At 38.0% G+C, this 12335-nt stretch overlaps 2 protein-coding genes across 2 annotated transcripts; both read left to right on the top strand.

The window, feature by feature from the left end:
• Positions 1–2924: 2924 nt before the first annotated feature.
• On the top strand, positions 2925–5225 carry rpp25a (ribonuclease P and MRP subunit p25, a). Its single transcript, XM_017713627.2, has 2 exons — positions 2925–3235; positions 3664–5225. Exon 2 carries the CDS (start codon positions 3934–3936, stop codon positions 4525–4527), a length of 594 nt encoding a protein of 197 aa, XP_017569116.1. The 5' UTR covers positions 2925–3235; positions 3664–3933; the 3' UTR covers positions 4528–5225.
• A 954-nt stretch (positions 5226–6179) lies between these two features.
• LOC108436939 (cytochrome c oxidase subunit 5A, mitochondrial) lies at positions 6180–12178 on the top strand. Its single transcript, XM_017713698.2, has 5 exons — positions 6180–6352; positions 9191–9307; positions 10636–10757; positions 11610–11738; positions 12021–12178. Exons 1-4 carry the CDS (start codon positions 6280–6282, stop codon positions 11721–11723), a joined length of 426 nt encoding a protein of 141 aa, XP_017569187.1. The 5' UTR covers positions 6180–6279; the 3' UTR covers positions 11724–11738; positions 12021–12178.
• The last annotated feature ends 157 nt before the right edge of the window (positions 12179–12335 follow it).

The raw sequence follows: 12335 nt of genomic DNA, 5'->3' as shown, positions 1-12335 counted from the left end.
AATCACTTTGAGCCTTGGCCAAGAGGGCAGCACACAAAAATGGTGGAGGTTAACCAATCATTTCATAAAGTTCACAGCGATGAGTTGAATATCTAGCACCTGTTATAAATCTTAATACAGAATGATAAACAGAGTCCAATGAATGTACCATCTTTGAAGTATGCCTATAAAAAATATCAACATAATCTAAACCAATTTTCTCATGCCCGTTGAGTAAAGCAAAATAATAATATAACAGTAATAATTAATCTTAAATTCTTTAATCCTAATTTTAACTTCTTTATTAATTGATCAATATACAAGGCAGGATATCATCTAACATAAAACCCAAGTATTTATAAAATTAAACCATTTCTATTGGTTTGCCTAGCAGTGTGCAAATTTGTGGCAAAGATGATCTCTGTATCAAGTTTTTGGAGAATAACTTATATTTTGTTTTTGGATCATCAACCCTGTGGCTCCCTGGGTTCCAATAGCGAGCTTCTCGGACAAAAAAAAAAAAACAAACAAAAAAAAAACATCAAAACATACAAGCTAATGTCTGTTACTTAATCTGTTATGATTTTCTACTAGTAAGAGCATTAATTATGTTGTTAAGTACTTGTTGTTGTTTTTTTTTTCGAAAATCAGACAAATACATGGACAAAATATTATTACTATTTAAAAATAAAAATGTAAAACAGTAAATTAAAAATGGATCTTGGTTGAAAATGAAATGTAAACTGCTATTTTGGGATGGTGGACAATGCTTTAACGGTTTTCCAAAATTTAAAAGGATTATTTAAATTTCGTGTTGTTTCATCAAAATAAAATTTAGATTTTGCTTTATGAACAAGGGCTGTACACCTATTTCTCAAGGACTGAAAAGCCAACAAATCTACTGTCTGGTCAAATTGTTTTGCTCTTTCCTAGGCCAGATTTCTTTCAAGGATAATTCATCTGAAAACCCACAATTCTATCAACCCACCCATGTTGATGCACTCTCGCTTCTAGCAATCAAAGTCAGAATCAAAGTCAATCTTATTGTCATTCCTTCTCAAAACAGACATGAGTGGGGGCGTGAGGGGGGGGGGGGGGGGGGGGGGGGGGGGGCAAATACAGTTCCTTTAGGACACTTGCTGCGTTTGAGAAAGAACAGCAGCAGACAATGAATACAGTAAATACAATATATACAAACAATAAATTATATAAACTCTCTAAAATAGACTAAACAACTGTAGGCACAGGCCATTAGAGACTAAACTAAACAGTGGACAATAGGCAAAAGGAGATGATAAAATGACTTAAAATATTTTTTGAGTACGGTGGGTTAACCTCAACAACAATGATTATTTGTAAATGTGCTATAATTATTACACACTGTTAATGCTAAGCTAATAATAGCAGTAAACACAGCAGCAGATAGCAATGTTTAAACTGCATATAGTCTGTTCTAGATAAAGTGTCCTTTGTATATAAAGAGAATAGAGTGTAATAGAATGCATTGATACAGGCATTTTTGGCCAATGCCAGTGTTTACATTTTCATTTCGATTATAGAGATTGGGACTAAATTAACTTTACATTAATATAAGCTTACATTTTTAGGTAGTTACAAATGCAGTAAAATTAATAAAGTGCAGATATTTCACATCAGTGTGGGACTATGTGGGAAACATGGTGCTTTAAAGGCGATTGCTCTTTCATTGATCAGGCATCAATAGAGAACCGATGCTCAGCACTAACCAAGCTGCTGGGATAGTGAGCAGGTTACCTCAGGCCAAACAATTCTACTCCATGGTAGACACCAACCACCCACAGCCCAACACAAATTATAGCAACCAACACTGCTGCACGTTTTAAGCTAATAACAACTACTCACCTACAATAAATATCTTTTCTACAACAAGTGCGGCACTTTCCCAAGAGACTCTTTGTATGGCCACTTTACATGGACATGCCTCACACACACTTACAGCAGTGCGACCAGTGTAAGGACGCCACAATCTGTTATATTCTGTAAATGAACAGTAAGTGTGCATTAATATGTGCAGAATTTCTCTGTATAGATGTTTTAACTTATCTTCACTTAGAACAAACAACAAAACATCATTTGACCAGGAGCATCCAAACTTTTGCATACTACTGCACATCAATATTGGTTTGAACTATTACCCAAATCAAAACTGATGTCAGATGCCAGTCAATTTTTAGGTATTCTGCTGATGCCAATGATTCTGATATTATCATGCATCCCTAGTGATGTCAAGTGACTGTGTGAAGTAGATGGGGTGTGAGTCTAGTATGAATCTATAAAGTGAGGCATTGACTTTACTTGATTCAAATGTATACATTTTCAGAAGAACCGATTGTATTAAATCAGCACAATTATTGCCAAAAATGCATAAATTGAAATACAAAATTGTGTTGATGTAATATATTTCACTTATGTGGAAATGATGTACACATTTGAAGCAAGTCAATTCATTACATCACTTTTTTCCCAGTGTGTCTGACCTTGTTTTCTGCGTGCGTGTGCTCGATGCTTCCTGTAGCATACAGGCGGTGGATTCTGTGAAGCAGAACTGTGTGCCCTTCTATTCTCTGATTGAAATCATCGCCTCAAGGCTCGAAATGCTACGAGGCCATACGGCTCCGACAGTGGGAGAGGAGGATACGAAAATAGAACTGGCAGAAGGGACAAAATTTGTCTGTATTTTTATTTTTTTGCATGTCACAAAAGAATGTAAAAAAAGTTTCTTATTTGCATATAAACAGTGGCCATACATTTCAAAGACATGTTTCACAGCTGAAAATTGTTTCCTGGCTGTGTTGTACCTTCATGCTTGGCTGCTTCTGTATTTGAACTCTCTTAATCAGTCACGCATGTTAATCATTTGCAGACACACACAGATTGACAGGGACTCATCAACACGACCCACTTAAAGGAGAATTCAATGAAGCTTGAAGAATTTGATGTCATTTGATGGGGAAAGGGTTCAGTGGTAAAAAATGAGTGCCTATCCCTTTAAGAGGTCCCAATGTCTCTCTCCAATCCCCCCTCCTGCCCCCTGTCCCTCACAGCCATTCACACGCTTCTTTAATGCATTTTGGTGAACTGTGTTCATGCTACATGCAGTCTGCCTCTGTGAGAGGACACTTCCAACATGAACACAGTTACTGAAGACTGGGACTAAGCCAGCTCTAAGTCAGACTTCAACCATCAACCACCCATGTGACATCCATATGCTGAAAAGGTAAATTTATCTTCTCAAGATAAACTTTACTTGGTATTAAAGCCTGTAATTTTGTACTCAGTGACTTCATTTTTTAGCAAGTGTTAAATTAGTTCAGTGCACCCTGAATTATTGTGTGAAATGACTTGTGTTTGAAATGAGACACTCATCTGTAATTAATTAAAAGATTGTATAATTAGCCTGCCAGAACATCTAAGCCAGAACATTTACCTGTCAATCATCTTTAATCTCTTTATTCTCTTTCGATGTAACTGTCCTCTGAGAGAAATTGGAGCGTGCTTCAAAGGCAGTTTGAGTGAGATATTGTAAATGGGCTGAGTTTAAGCAATGTGATAAATTTTGCCTGAGCCTTTTTCTGCATGCCAGTTCCAAAGCTCTAACAGAATGGTGTATGAAGTGTTCTCTGATATCTCTTCATTTTCTTACAGCCACTGAACACAACTGAATCAAAAACTGACCCGTCATTCCTTTCACATAAAGAACAACATTCCAGATGTAAGACAATGGACTGTGTGTTGCTTCTTCAAAGCTCAGAGTTAAGAGCTCTTGAGGAACTGGAGAACTCCCTGTTCATCAGTGGCTTTTGAGGAATAATTTTCCATCCTGCAGAAGATAAGGATCTGAGGCTGTCACGTGTGTTCCTGCCCAGAGGAGAACTAACATATGTCCGCAGGCAGTCTTCCACATCTGCTACAAACATGACTGAAAGTCAAAATGCCTGCTCTACCAAGGCAGGACAAGGAGGACTCCGAAAAATCTCTTCTACTGGAGAGCCGAGTCCATGTCCAATCCCAGGTGTAGGACCTGGGGTCCTAGAGATGCGTGTTAAGGAGGGAAGTAAAATTCGAAACATTTTGGGCTTTGCTATGTCCCGTCTGCAAGGGGAAGGACACGTGGTTCCAGTGACTCAGGTTGTGTTTACTGGTATGGGCCGTGCTATCACCAAAACCATTACTTGTGCAGAGATTGTGAAACGGAAAGTCCGGGGGTTACATCAAGTGTCCAAGCTTCAGTACAGGACAGTGAGAGAAGTGTGGCAGAGCCAGGAGGATGAAGAGGTCCAGATGACCGTGCTTAAAAATGTCCCAGCCATTTACATTCTCCTCTCCAAAGAGCCGCTGGACCCACAGGAGTTAGGCTACCAGTCCCCTGCTGAGACAGGCTCCAGCTTAGAGGAACAGAAAAGTGGAGATGCTACAGAGGTTTCTGGAAAAAGACCCTTAAGTCCCAGCTCTCAGATGACCCAGGCCAGCATAAAAAGAACACACATAGAACCAGCAAATAATTATTAGTCTAAAATAATTTAATGGGAATCAACTTGTACAGCCTAAAACATGCACTTTTTCTCTGTTTGGTCTTCATTTAAAAGCACAAATCTGTGTATATTCCACTGTTGTACATTAGGATTATTAAAATGCTTGAACAGGAAAGCTTAACCCTCCTATTATCTTTGGGGTCAATTTGACTGTTGAATCTTTTGAATGTTTAACATCTCTAAATCAATGACATTTTTGCTTCATATTTAATTACTTTCTCTAAAGGGACATCTGGGTAAATCTTTTTTTTTGTTTGTTAGTTTTTTTATGTCCTGCTCACATTTTGTACTCATCAGTATTCCTAAGGGTCAGTTTGACCCCGGCTGTTTCAGCTGTATGAAACATAAGACATATCAACAATTTACACACATTTGTTTAGGCTGTTTTGGATGATATTGAGGTTGTAATAAAATGCAATCTTAGAATCTTCAAAAACTTTAGGGCCCTAATCTAACACAACGATGCCCGTAGCAGTGTGAGAACCACCGATAGTTTATACTATATGGGGTGGGGGGCAGAAGTCCCATTAGAAATTATTTCCCAGATCTTTTAATTGCTGGGGTGAAACTGAAGATAACAGAAGGGTTAAGACAAATGAAACACCTGTAAATCATGTAATCTATCATGATCGTTTTCCCTGAAGTTTTCTTCCAAAGAAAGCCCCCCCCCCCCCCCCCCCCCGTTGTTCCCCAGCACTGAAGCGCAATACTGACCCCTGCAGGATCTTCAGCAAATTTTTGATGTACCCAATTCATCAAGCCATCAAGTGTAACTTCCAAGTAATATAAGATACTGCAACTGTATATGTGCACTAACAAAATAAAAATAACAGTCATGCTGTACTCCTCCATGGATTTGAGTCACTGTTTGTGATAAAGATTTTTGTTTTTATACACCTGAACAATAGAACAATTTACCAACTGTGATTAGACAGTATGAGACCAGTATATAGTTTTAAGAAGCTGCTAAAGATAGAGTACTGAGCAAAAGTCATGGACCGCTCGTTATTCATTTCATTTTCACACAAAATGCCCATTAAAAAAAACTGAAAAAGTATTTACAGAATATTACTCAGAAAATTTAACAGCTAAATGAAATAAATAGAATATCTAATATTTCAGTATTGATTGTGTCCACTTTTCATCCTCATTACATCTTGTATTCTTTAAGTGGCCTGCTTTCGGGGATATTTTTCCACACCTCAGAAGATAAGTCGTAGAAAATGCTGTTTCTCACAATCCATGTAATCCCAGAATCATTCAGTGATGTTGGGGTCAGGATTCTAGGATGCTCAGCCCAATGTTCTGAGATTCTGACTTCCTTGCTTTTACTAACTTTTATTTTAATTTATTACCATTATTGCTACTACTTATTTAAATTATTTTTACTATTGCTGCTACTATTACTGGTGATTGGTTCTATTATTTCTATTGTTTAATATGTGTGTTAATATATTTATGTATATTTGCATATATATATATATATATATATATATATATATATATATATATATATATATATATATATATATATGTATAACAACTTCCTGTGACTGTGATGTACTAGCCAATCCTAGAGCAATGGGCGGGTCTGTCGGAATACGGGTGGAGAACAAAAAAAAAAAAAAACTAGGCTCGTATCAGGACACAGGGCCTCCGCCTCCACCTCCGTTCCAGCGGTACTGAGCTACCATCCAGAGACCAGTGTGCTGGTGTTCAGCCCGAAATCATGTTCAGAGCCGCCCTCCGCCTTTCATTCTCCGGTGCCCGGAGTCTAACACGTTCACGACCACAGTATACAGGTAATTGTTATAAACATGCCTTCTGAACAGAAAGGTCGTTTTCTGTCACACTTGGTTATCTTACCGTAGGCGGACGGCTTCATCCGGGCGCCTGAATCAGAGCTTGTTGAACGGTTAGCTGGTTAGCCTGCATGCTAGACATAGGTAGCCTAGGGAACGTGTGTGAAGTTCATAGCTAGCTAGCTGGGCTGGTGTACTCGTTTATAACCGTTACTGTGGTCGTATCTAATGTATAAATTATGTAGCGGCGCCTCTTTAAAAGCGTGGACTTGTGTATGTTAGCCAGCGCTACGCTGGAGTTTGCCTGTGTCCTTGTAATGACCCGTTGAGGATTTCAGGCCCAGCTGATCTGTGCTAGCCTAGCTTACGGTAGCAGTCAGTGTTCTTGTTCATTTATAAGTTTAAATATGTTTGGGACCCCAGTCAAGTATTAAAACGCGTTTTAACTGTAAATAGGTGGAGAATTTATTCGCTCCTAAGATACGCGATCATTATTTTCATAACTGAATGCGCAATCTAACTTAGCCAGCGGTTTGCTAACTGAGCGTCTACGTGCTCTGCAGGGACACTATAATGAACAGCATGAAAACCACGGGCCGCGCAACTGAGCTGAGCCGAGCCGAGAGGATGACATTACTGCTGTGGCTAAGTTAATGCTACCGAGAGCAACATATGTAAAGCTCGACCCACTGACCACTGGGTGTCCGAGCAAACTAAATTAATGTATCACTTGTTATTCACGCTTAGTTACGGAAACTAGCATGCTGGATGTGTTGTTGTTCATTACAGAAACTTTGTCTAACCTGGTTTCAGAGGTCAGGTGTCCTAAACTATGAAAGCTCAGTAGGTCAGACAAAAATATTGGTCCGGTTCCATCTGAACGAAGGAATCAGTGTCTTTCACTGTCACGCGGAGGATTGTAGCTCCTGACTGACACTAATTAGATGGACTTTTTAATGGCACTTAATGTAACACCTGTGGGGTCTTCATAGTACCTGTCTACCCATAAACTTGTTAGACTAGTTCCTAAACTTTAGATGATCCAGCTTTATCTTATGCAGTGTGAATGATTTAGACTGTGTGAAGAAATGGAGCAAACATGTCTTGGTCAGTGTTTTTTTTTTTTTTTTTTTTTTTTTTTTTTTAATGCAGGTAAGGAAGCAACATATCATGCATTGCAGTGCCTGTCCAATGATTGTTATCTATTCGTTTATTAAAGAGCCAGAATTGATGTTGGAGAAACCGAAACGGGACGACAGTGTTTACAGATATCAGTCTTTTGTTCATGCTGCACTTCCTGAAATGTCCTTAGTTGAAACTGTAATGGTATAATTTTAATGTTTTGTATGAGTGATGCAGATTGGGGTTACTGATGCAGACCATCTTTCTTAAAACTTAATAACACATTCTATGCGGTCGTTTCTGTTATAGTGTTTTTTTTTTGTTTGTTTTTTTTAATGTGAGCACACACCCCCTTTGCATTCTTTATTTGTGTTATGCAAGGGTGTTATTAACTAGGGAGGATTTGGGCCCAGTGTAAAGTTATCAAGATGCTTAAAGGGCCCATATTGTGAAAAACCTAATTTCCTTTTGAAGTAATATGTAAATGTTGTTTTATAACATACATATTCACTCATATGATAACTAGTTTCGTATGATAACTAGCACATATACACTCAGCCTGCACCAATTTTCTAATCGGTATTTCAGTTCTCAGTGCTTTTTGAATGAGGTTCAATACAGAGCAATCAGTCAAAACAGTGCTCATTTACAGTCTTAAAGGTACAGTGATGGAAGCAGCCTGTTTAATTCTAAGGGATAAAGAGAGATTGGAAAACAGTCGTGTAAAAATAATCTCCTTTTTTGTGCATGAATGTCATACAAATGTCATAAGTAGACCTTAAAGGTAAAATAAAATACCCGGGAAAAAGTTTCAAAAGTTTGATGGTGTGACCTGACCGGGCCGATAGGAACCCTGCCGTCCTTTCTCTGTCAGTTGTACTCACAAGCTCTCAGCCATAGTTGATTGCCCTGAAATTCAGCTCAGAACCCAAAGTTCTGCAGTAGTAGAAACTATTTTAAGCTGCTGTCGCCCCCAATACCACTGCCATATCATGCATTGAGGCCACAAGGCATAACCTACTGATAACCTGTTATTTTTTCCTACATGCCATAACACATGATATGTATAGAGAGATGTATGCTGATTCTATTTACGGTACCGTGCTGTCTTTCGTTCCCAGTGAGTAAGTGTGACCTAAATCTTAGCTTTAGGGTGTAACTGACCTGCTAAAAGGTGCTTGGAGTAATGCTCTTTCATTCTTAGCTTTTTCATAATCTGATGCCACAGCAACCAAGTACCTTACAAAACTGACAAAAGTTAATGTTTTGCTCCAAACCAGGTTTGTTCCTGCAAGCCAAGAATTTCAAATGTAGCTAGGCTAGCTAGCTAACTACACATCATATAAACATCAGTTCTTAGTTATACCAGTGTGCAACTTACCTGCAGGCACTACCCACATTAGCAGTTGTATGTTGACATGAATTTACTGTGCAGTTTGTCTATTTGAGCAATGGTTATTAGTTTGTTTGTTTGTTTATTTGTTAGTTTTTTCCAAAAAACAGTAAGAAGTGTTTTACAATAAATATTCTACATTCTCAAGTCGCTCTCACATTTTAGATTTTCATATTTTATTACCTGCTGTGATGAGAATGCTTCCAAAGGCCTGAATGATCACGTTCATGTTTTCAAAAAAAAAAATTTGTCTCAAATACATGCAGCTTATGACTGAGTGAGTGCCGTTTCACTGATGTTCTTTTGTTTTGTTTCCTGAATAGCTCCTCTAGCTGCTCGATGCTACTCTCATGGCAAACAGGAGACAGACGAGGAGTTTGATGCCCGCTGGATCACCTACTTCAGCAAACCAGACATTGACGCCTGGGAGCTGAGAAAAGGTAGATTCTACAGTGTCAGCAAATTCTGTCATTGACTCTTGTGTTCAGGTAATAGGCTAAAAGTAAAACTATTTTTATGCTCTAAATAATTTTTTAACTCAGAATAGTGAGTTTTGATGACCTTAAGTTGTTTCATATGTTTAGTAAGTCCACTTATTTGATCGGTTGTACACCTGAGCACTATTACAGTTAATGTTAACTTGTTCTGAATATGATGGAAAATGACTGTTTTTTGTTTTTTTATTTTTCGAACTGCTGACTTGTTTTTCAAGTTGCAAGAAGTTTTTCTTGATTTTGACTCCCTTTATTGCTCAAAACATTCTACCCAGATCATCCAGATCATCCTGATCACCTTGATCATCCAGTTTTAAAATGTGTCACAGAACAAAATGCAACAGTTCAAAACACATTTTCTCTTGTAGCTTATATGTTGTATCCTGCACAATCATTTCTTGGAAAAAAATTAAAGGAATTTCTTTTGACCAATGATCAACCATCATTAGTCAGCAGTTAAATGTCAACCATGAAAATTAAGGACTTAACCCATCAAAACTTTTTTCTAAAATGATTTACTGAGCCATGTTCACAGCCATTATAAAATATTTGATATACCCACACTTATGAGCGCACACATCCATTGATTTCTGCATTAAATAGAAATATTGAAGAGATATCTGAGATATTAAAGTGATCCTTGTTTGAAATGTAATACTGATAAGTGGGAACAGGTATAACATGTATATGGGGAAAACAGCCCAAAACAGTATTAAAAATACTTCACATAAGAGGCTGAAAACTAGTTATATATTCATTATTACACCAAAAAAAACTTAGTGTTGATAATGTTTGGTATATTCAATGGACTACTGTCATTCATTCATTCATTCATTCATTTATTACTGGTATCATTGGTTGAACAGTTGCTTGTTTTTCAGTTAACAGTTAATCAGTTAATCATTGGTGCTGCCAGGTAGAAGGAGAAGAGGTAGACCTCAGAGAAGGTTTATGGATGTAGTGAAGGTGGACATGGAGATGGTTGGTGTAAAAGTAGAGGAGGCAGTGGATAGGGTAAGATGGAGGCAGATGATGCGCTGTGGCGACCCCTAAAGGAAACAGCCGAAAGAAGAAGAAGTAGTTGATCAGTTAATCTGTTACATCCTAGTTCCACTGTGTTAGAATATCACAGTCATGATTGTATGCCTTGAAATGATCAGGAAACCTCAGTATGTCAACTTGTCAGTACTTTGAATGGATAGAATTCTTTGCCATTCCTTTGGAGTTCCAACACTTAATGTGTCACTGTGGTAAATGTTGCTGTTTTCTCCCAGGTATGAACACGTTGATTGGTTATGACTTGGTACCTGAGCCCAAGATCCTGGATGCAGCCTTGAGGGCCTGTCGGAGGTTAAACGATTTGGCCAGTGCCATCCGTATTCTTGAGGCGGTCAAGGTTGGTAACAACTATTTGAAATGTTAAATACATTTGACATCACTATAGATGTTCTATTTCTGTGTTATATAGGGCTGGCCCTAACAGCATTTTACAGGCTTGGAGGACTCATTGGTATTTCTGAACAAGTACTTGAATACTAATTCGCAAAATCACACTTAAGAACAATAATATTTACATTTCAGAATTTTAGTATGTTTAGTATAGTATTTGCAGTTCAAAATATAACCAGTGGGTGGCAGCAATAAACTAAGTGTGTACCAGTTCCAGAGCATATGAAGGAAAGCACATAGCCTACAAAATGGTACTTGGATAATCACTATGCTTAAATATATCAGATGATTAATCCAACGTGCCGTGCCTCTGTGATATACCAACCTCTTACCACACTGAGTGTTTTTCTTATCATCGGATCATTTACAGTGCTCTGAGGTGAGGCAACGTGGATAATGGGCATGTATTTATGATGCATTCAGCTAATACAGCTATAATCTATTTTTAACATCTTGCCTTACTTTTTTATTATTTTTTTACAGAACCTTTAATGACCCCCATTTTCCCTTTAATCATGAAATGTGTCACAGTTTAGGCTACAATTTTGTGTCTTAAAAGGGCAAAGCTTCCTAATAATAAATAGGGAAATGAATACCAACGTAATGAACAAATACTTTAAATTATTCAAATGATTCATGCCAGCCCTAGTATTAACTCTTTTTTTTATTTTAGACTATAAGCTGTTTGATCGCTGTTAGACTTAGTTATTCGGTCTTGTATTATTTTGCCTATAAAACATGCACTTTAGTTGTATACGTTGTCACATTTATGCACATTTCTTTTCTGAACTTAACATAGGACAAAGCTGGGCCCCACAAAGAGATCTATCCCTATGTTGTCCAAGAGCTTCGGCCCACTCTCAGTGAGCTAGGAATCCCCACGCCTGAGGAACTTGGCATTGACAAAGCATAGACTTCTGCAAATATGGTGAGCATTTGCACAAACCAGTGCACCAAGCATTGTTATCTCCTAAAGCAGTGGTCTCAGACTCAGGTCCTCATCGCAACCACCCTGCAGAGATTAGTATTTTCTGTCTTCTAAACATCCGTATTAATCTCATGAAGGACTCTGTGTTTAGCTGAGTTGAATCAGATGTGTTGTGTTGAATGAGGGAGACTGCTGAACTCTGACACCCCCTGTCTTAAAGGTAGCATTGTGATTTGAGTCATTGTTAACATATCAGTGTCTCTCCTCTGTCCTTCCCTGCAGAGTCTTCTGAGGACCTGTTGCTGTTGTTGAGAAGGAGTGGACCGCTGTACTTGAAGTCTTTGCCTCATGTCATGACATTTGTTATATTTAATTGGCCTTTATTATGTTCTTTTGCTTGTAAAATATTGATGGACTTAATAAAGGGAGATATATCTTTACTGAGTCCATGTGTCTGTTTTGCCCAGAAGCTCTTGTTTTCGATTTACTGCCATGAGTTCAATGTCACATCACACATCACATGAGATATATGACCCTTGTTCAACCCAGCAATTTGTTTTTCCACTAGTGGAAAACTGTAATATAAGTTTCAATGCA

The sequence above is a fragment of the Pygocentrus nattereri genome, chromosome 11, assembly GCF_015220715.1.
Source record: "Pygocentrus nattereri isolate fPygNat1 chromosome 11, fPygNat1.pri, whole genome shotgun sequence".
Taxonomy (NCBI): Eukaryota; Metazoa; Chordata; class Actinopteri; order Characiformes; family Serrasalmidae; genus Pygocentrus; species Pygocentrus nattereri.
The sequence above is the reverse complement of the archived record's forward strand: the minus strand, read 5'-3'. Positions and strand labels throughout refer to the sequence as shown.

Coding starts and splice junctions, on each gene's coding strand:
- rpp25a (XM_017713627.2), top strand. CDS start 3,934: ATGACTGAAAGTCAAAATGCCTGCTCTACCAAGGCAGGACAAGGAGGA.
- LOC108436939 (XM_017713698.2), top strand. CDS start 6,280: ATGTTCAGAGCCGCCCTCCGCCTTTCATTCTCCGGTGCCCGGAGTCTA. Junction 6,353..9,190: donor TTCACGACCACAGTATACAG/GTAATTGTTATA, acceptor TTTCCTGAATAG/CTCCTCTAGCTGCTCGATGC. Junction 9,308..10,635: donor CGCCTGGGAGCTGAGAAAAG/GTAGATTCTACA, acceptor GTTTTCTCCCAG/GTATGAACACGTTGATTGGT.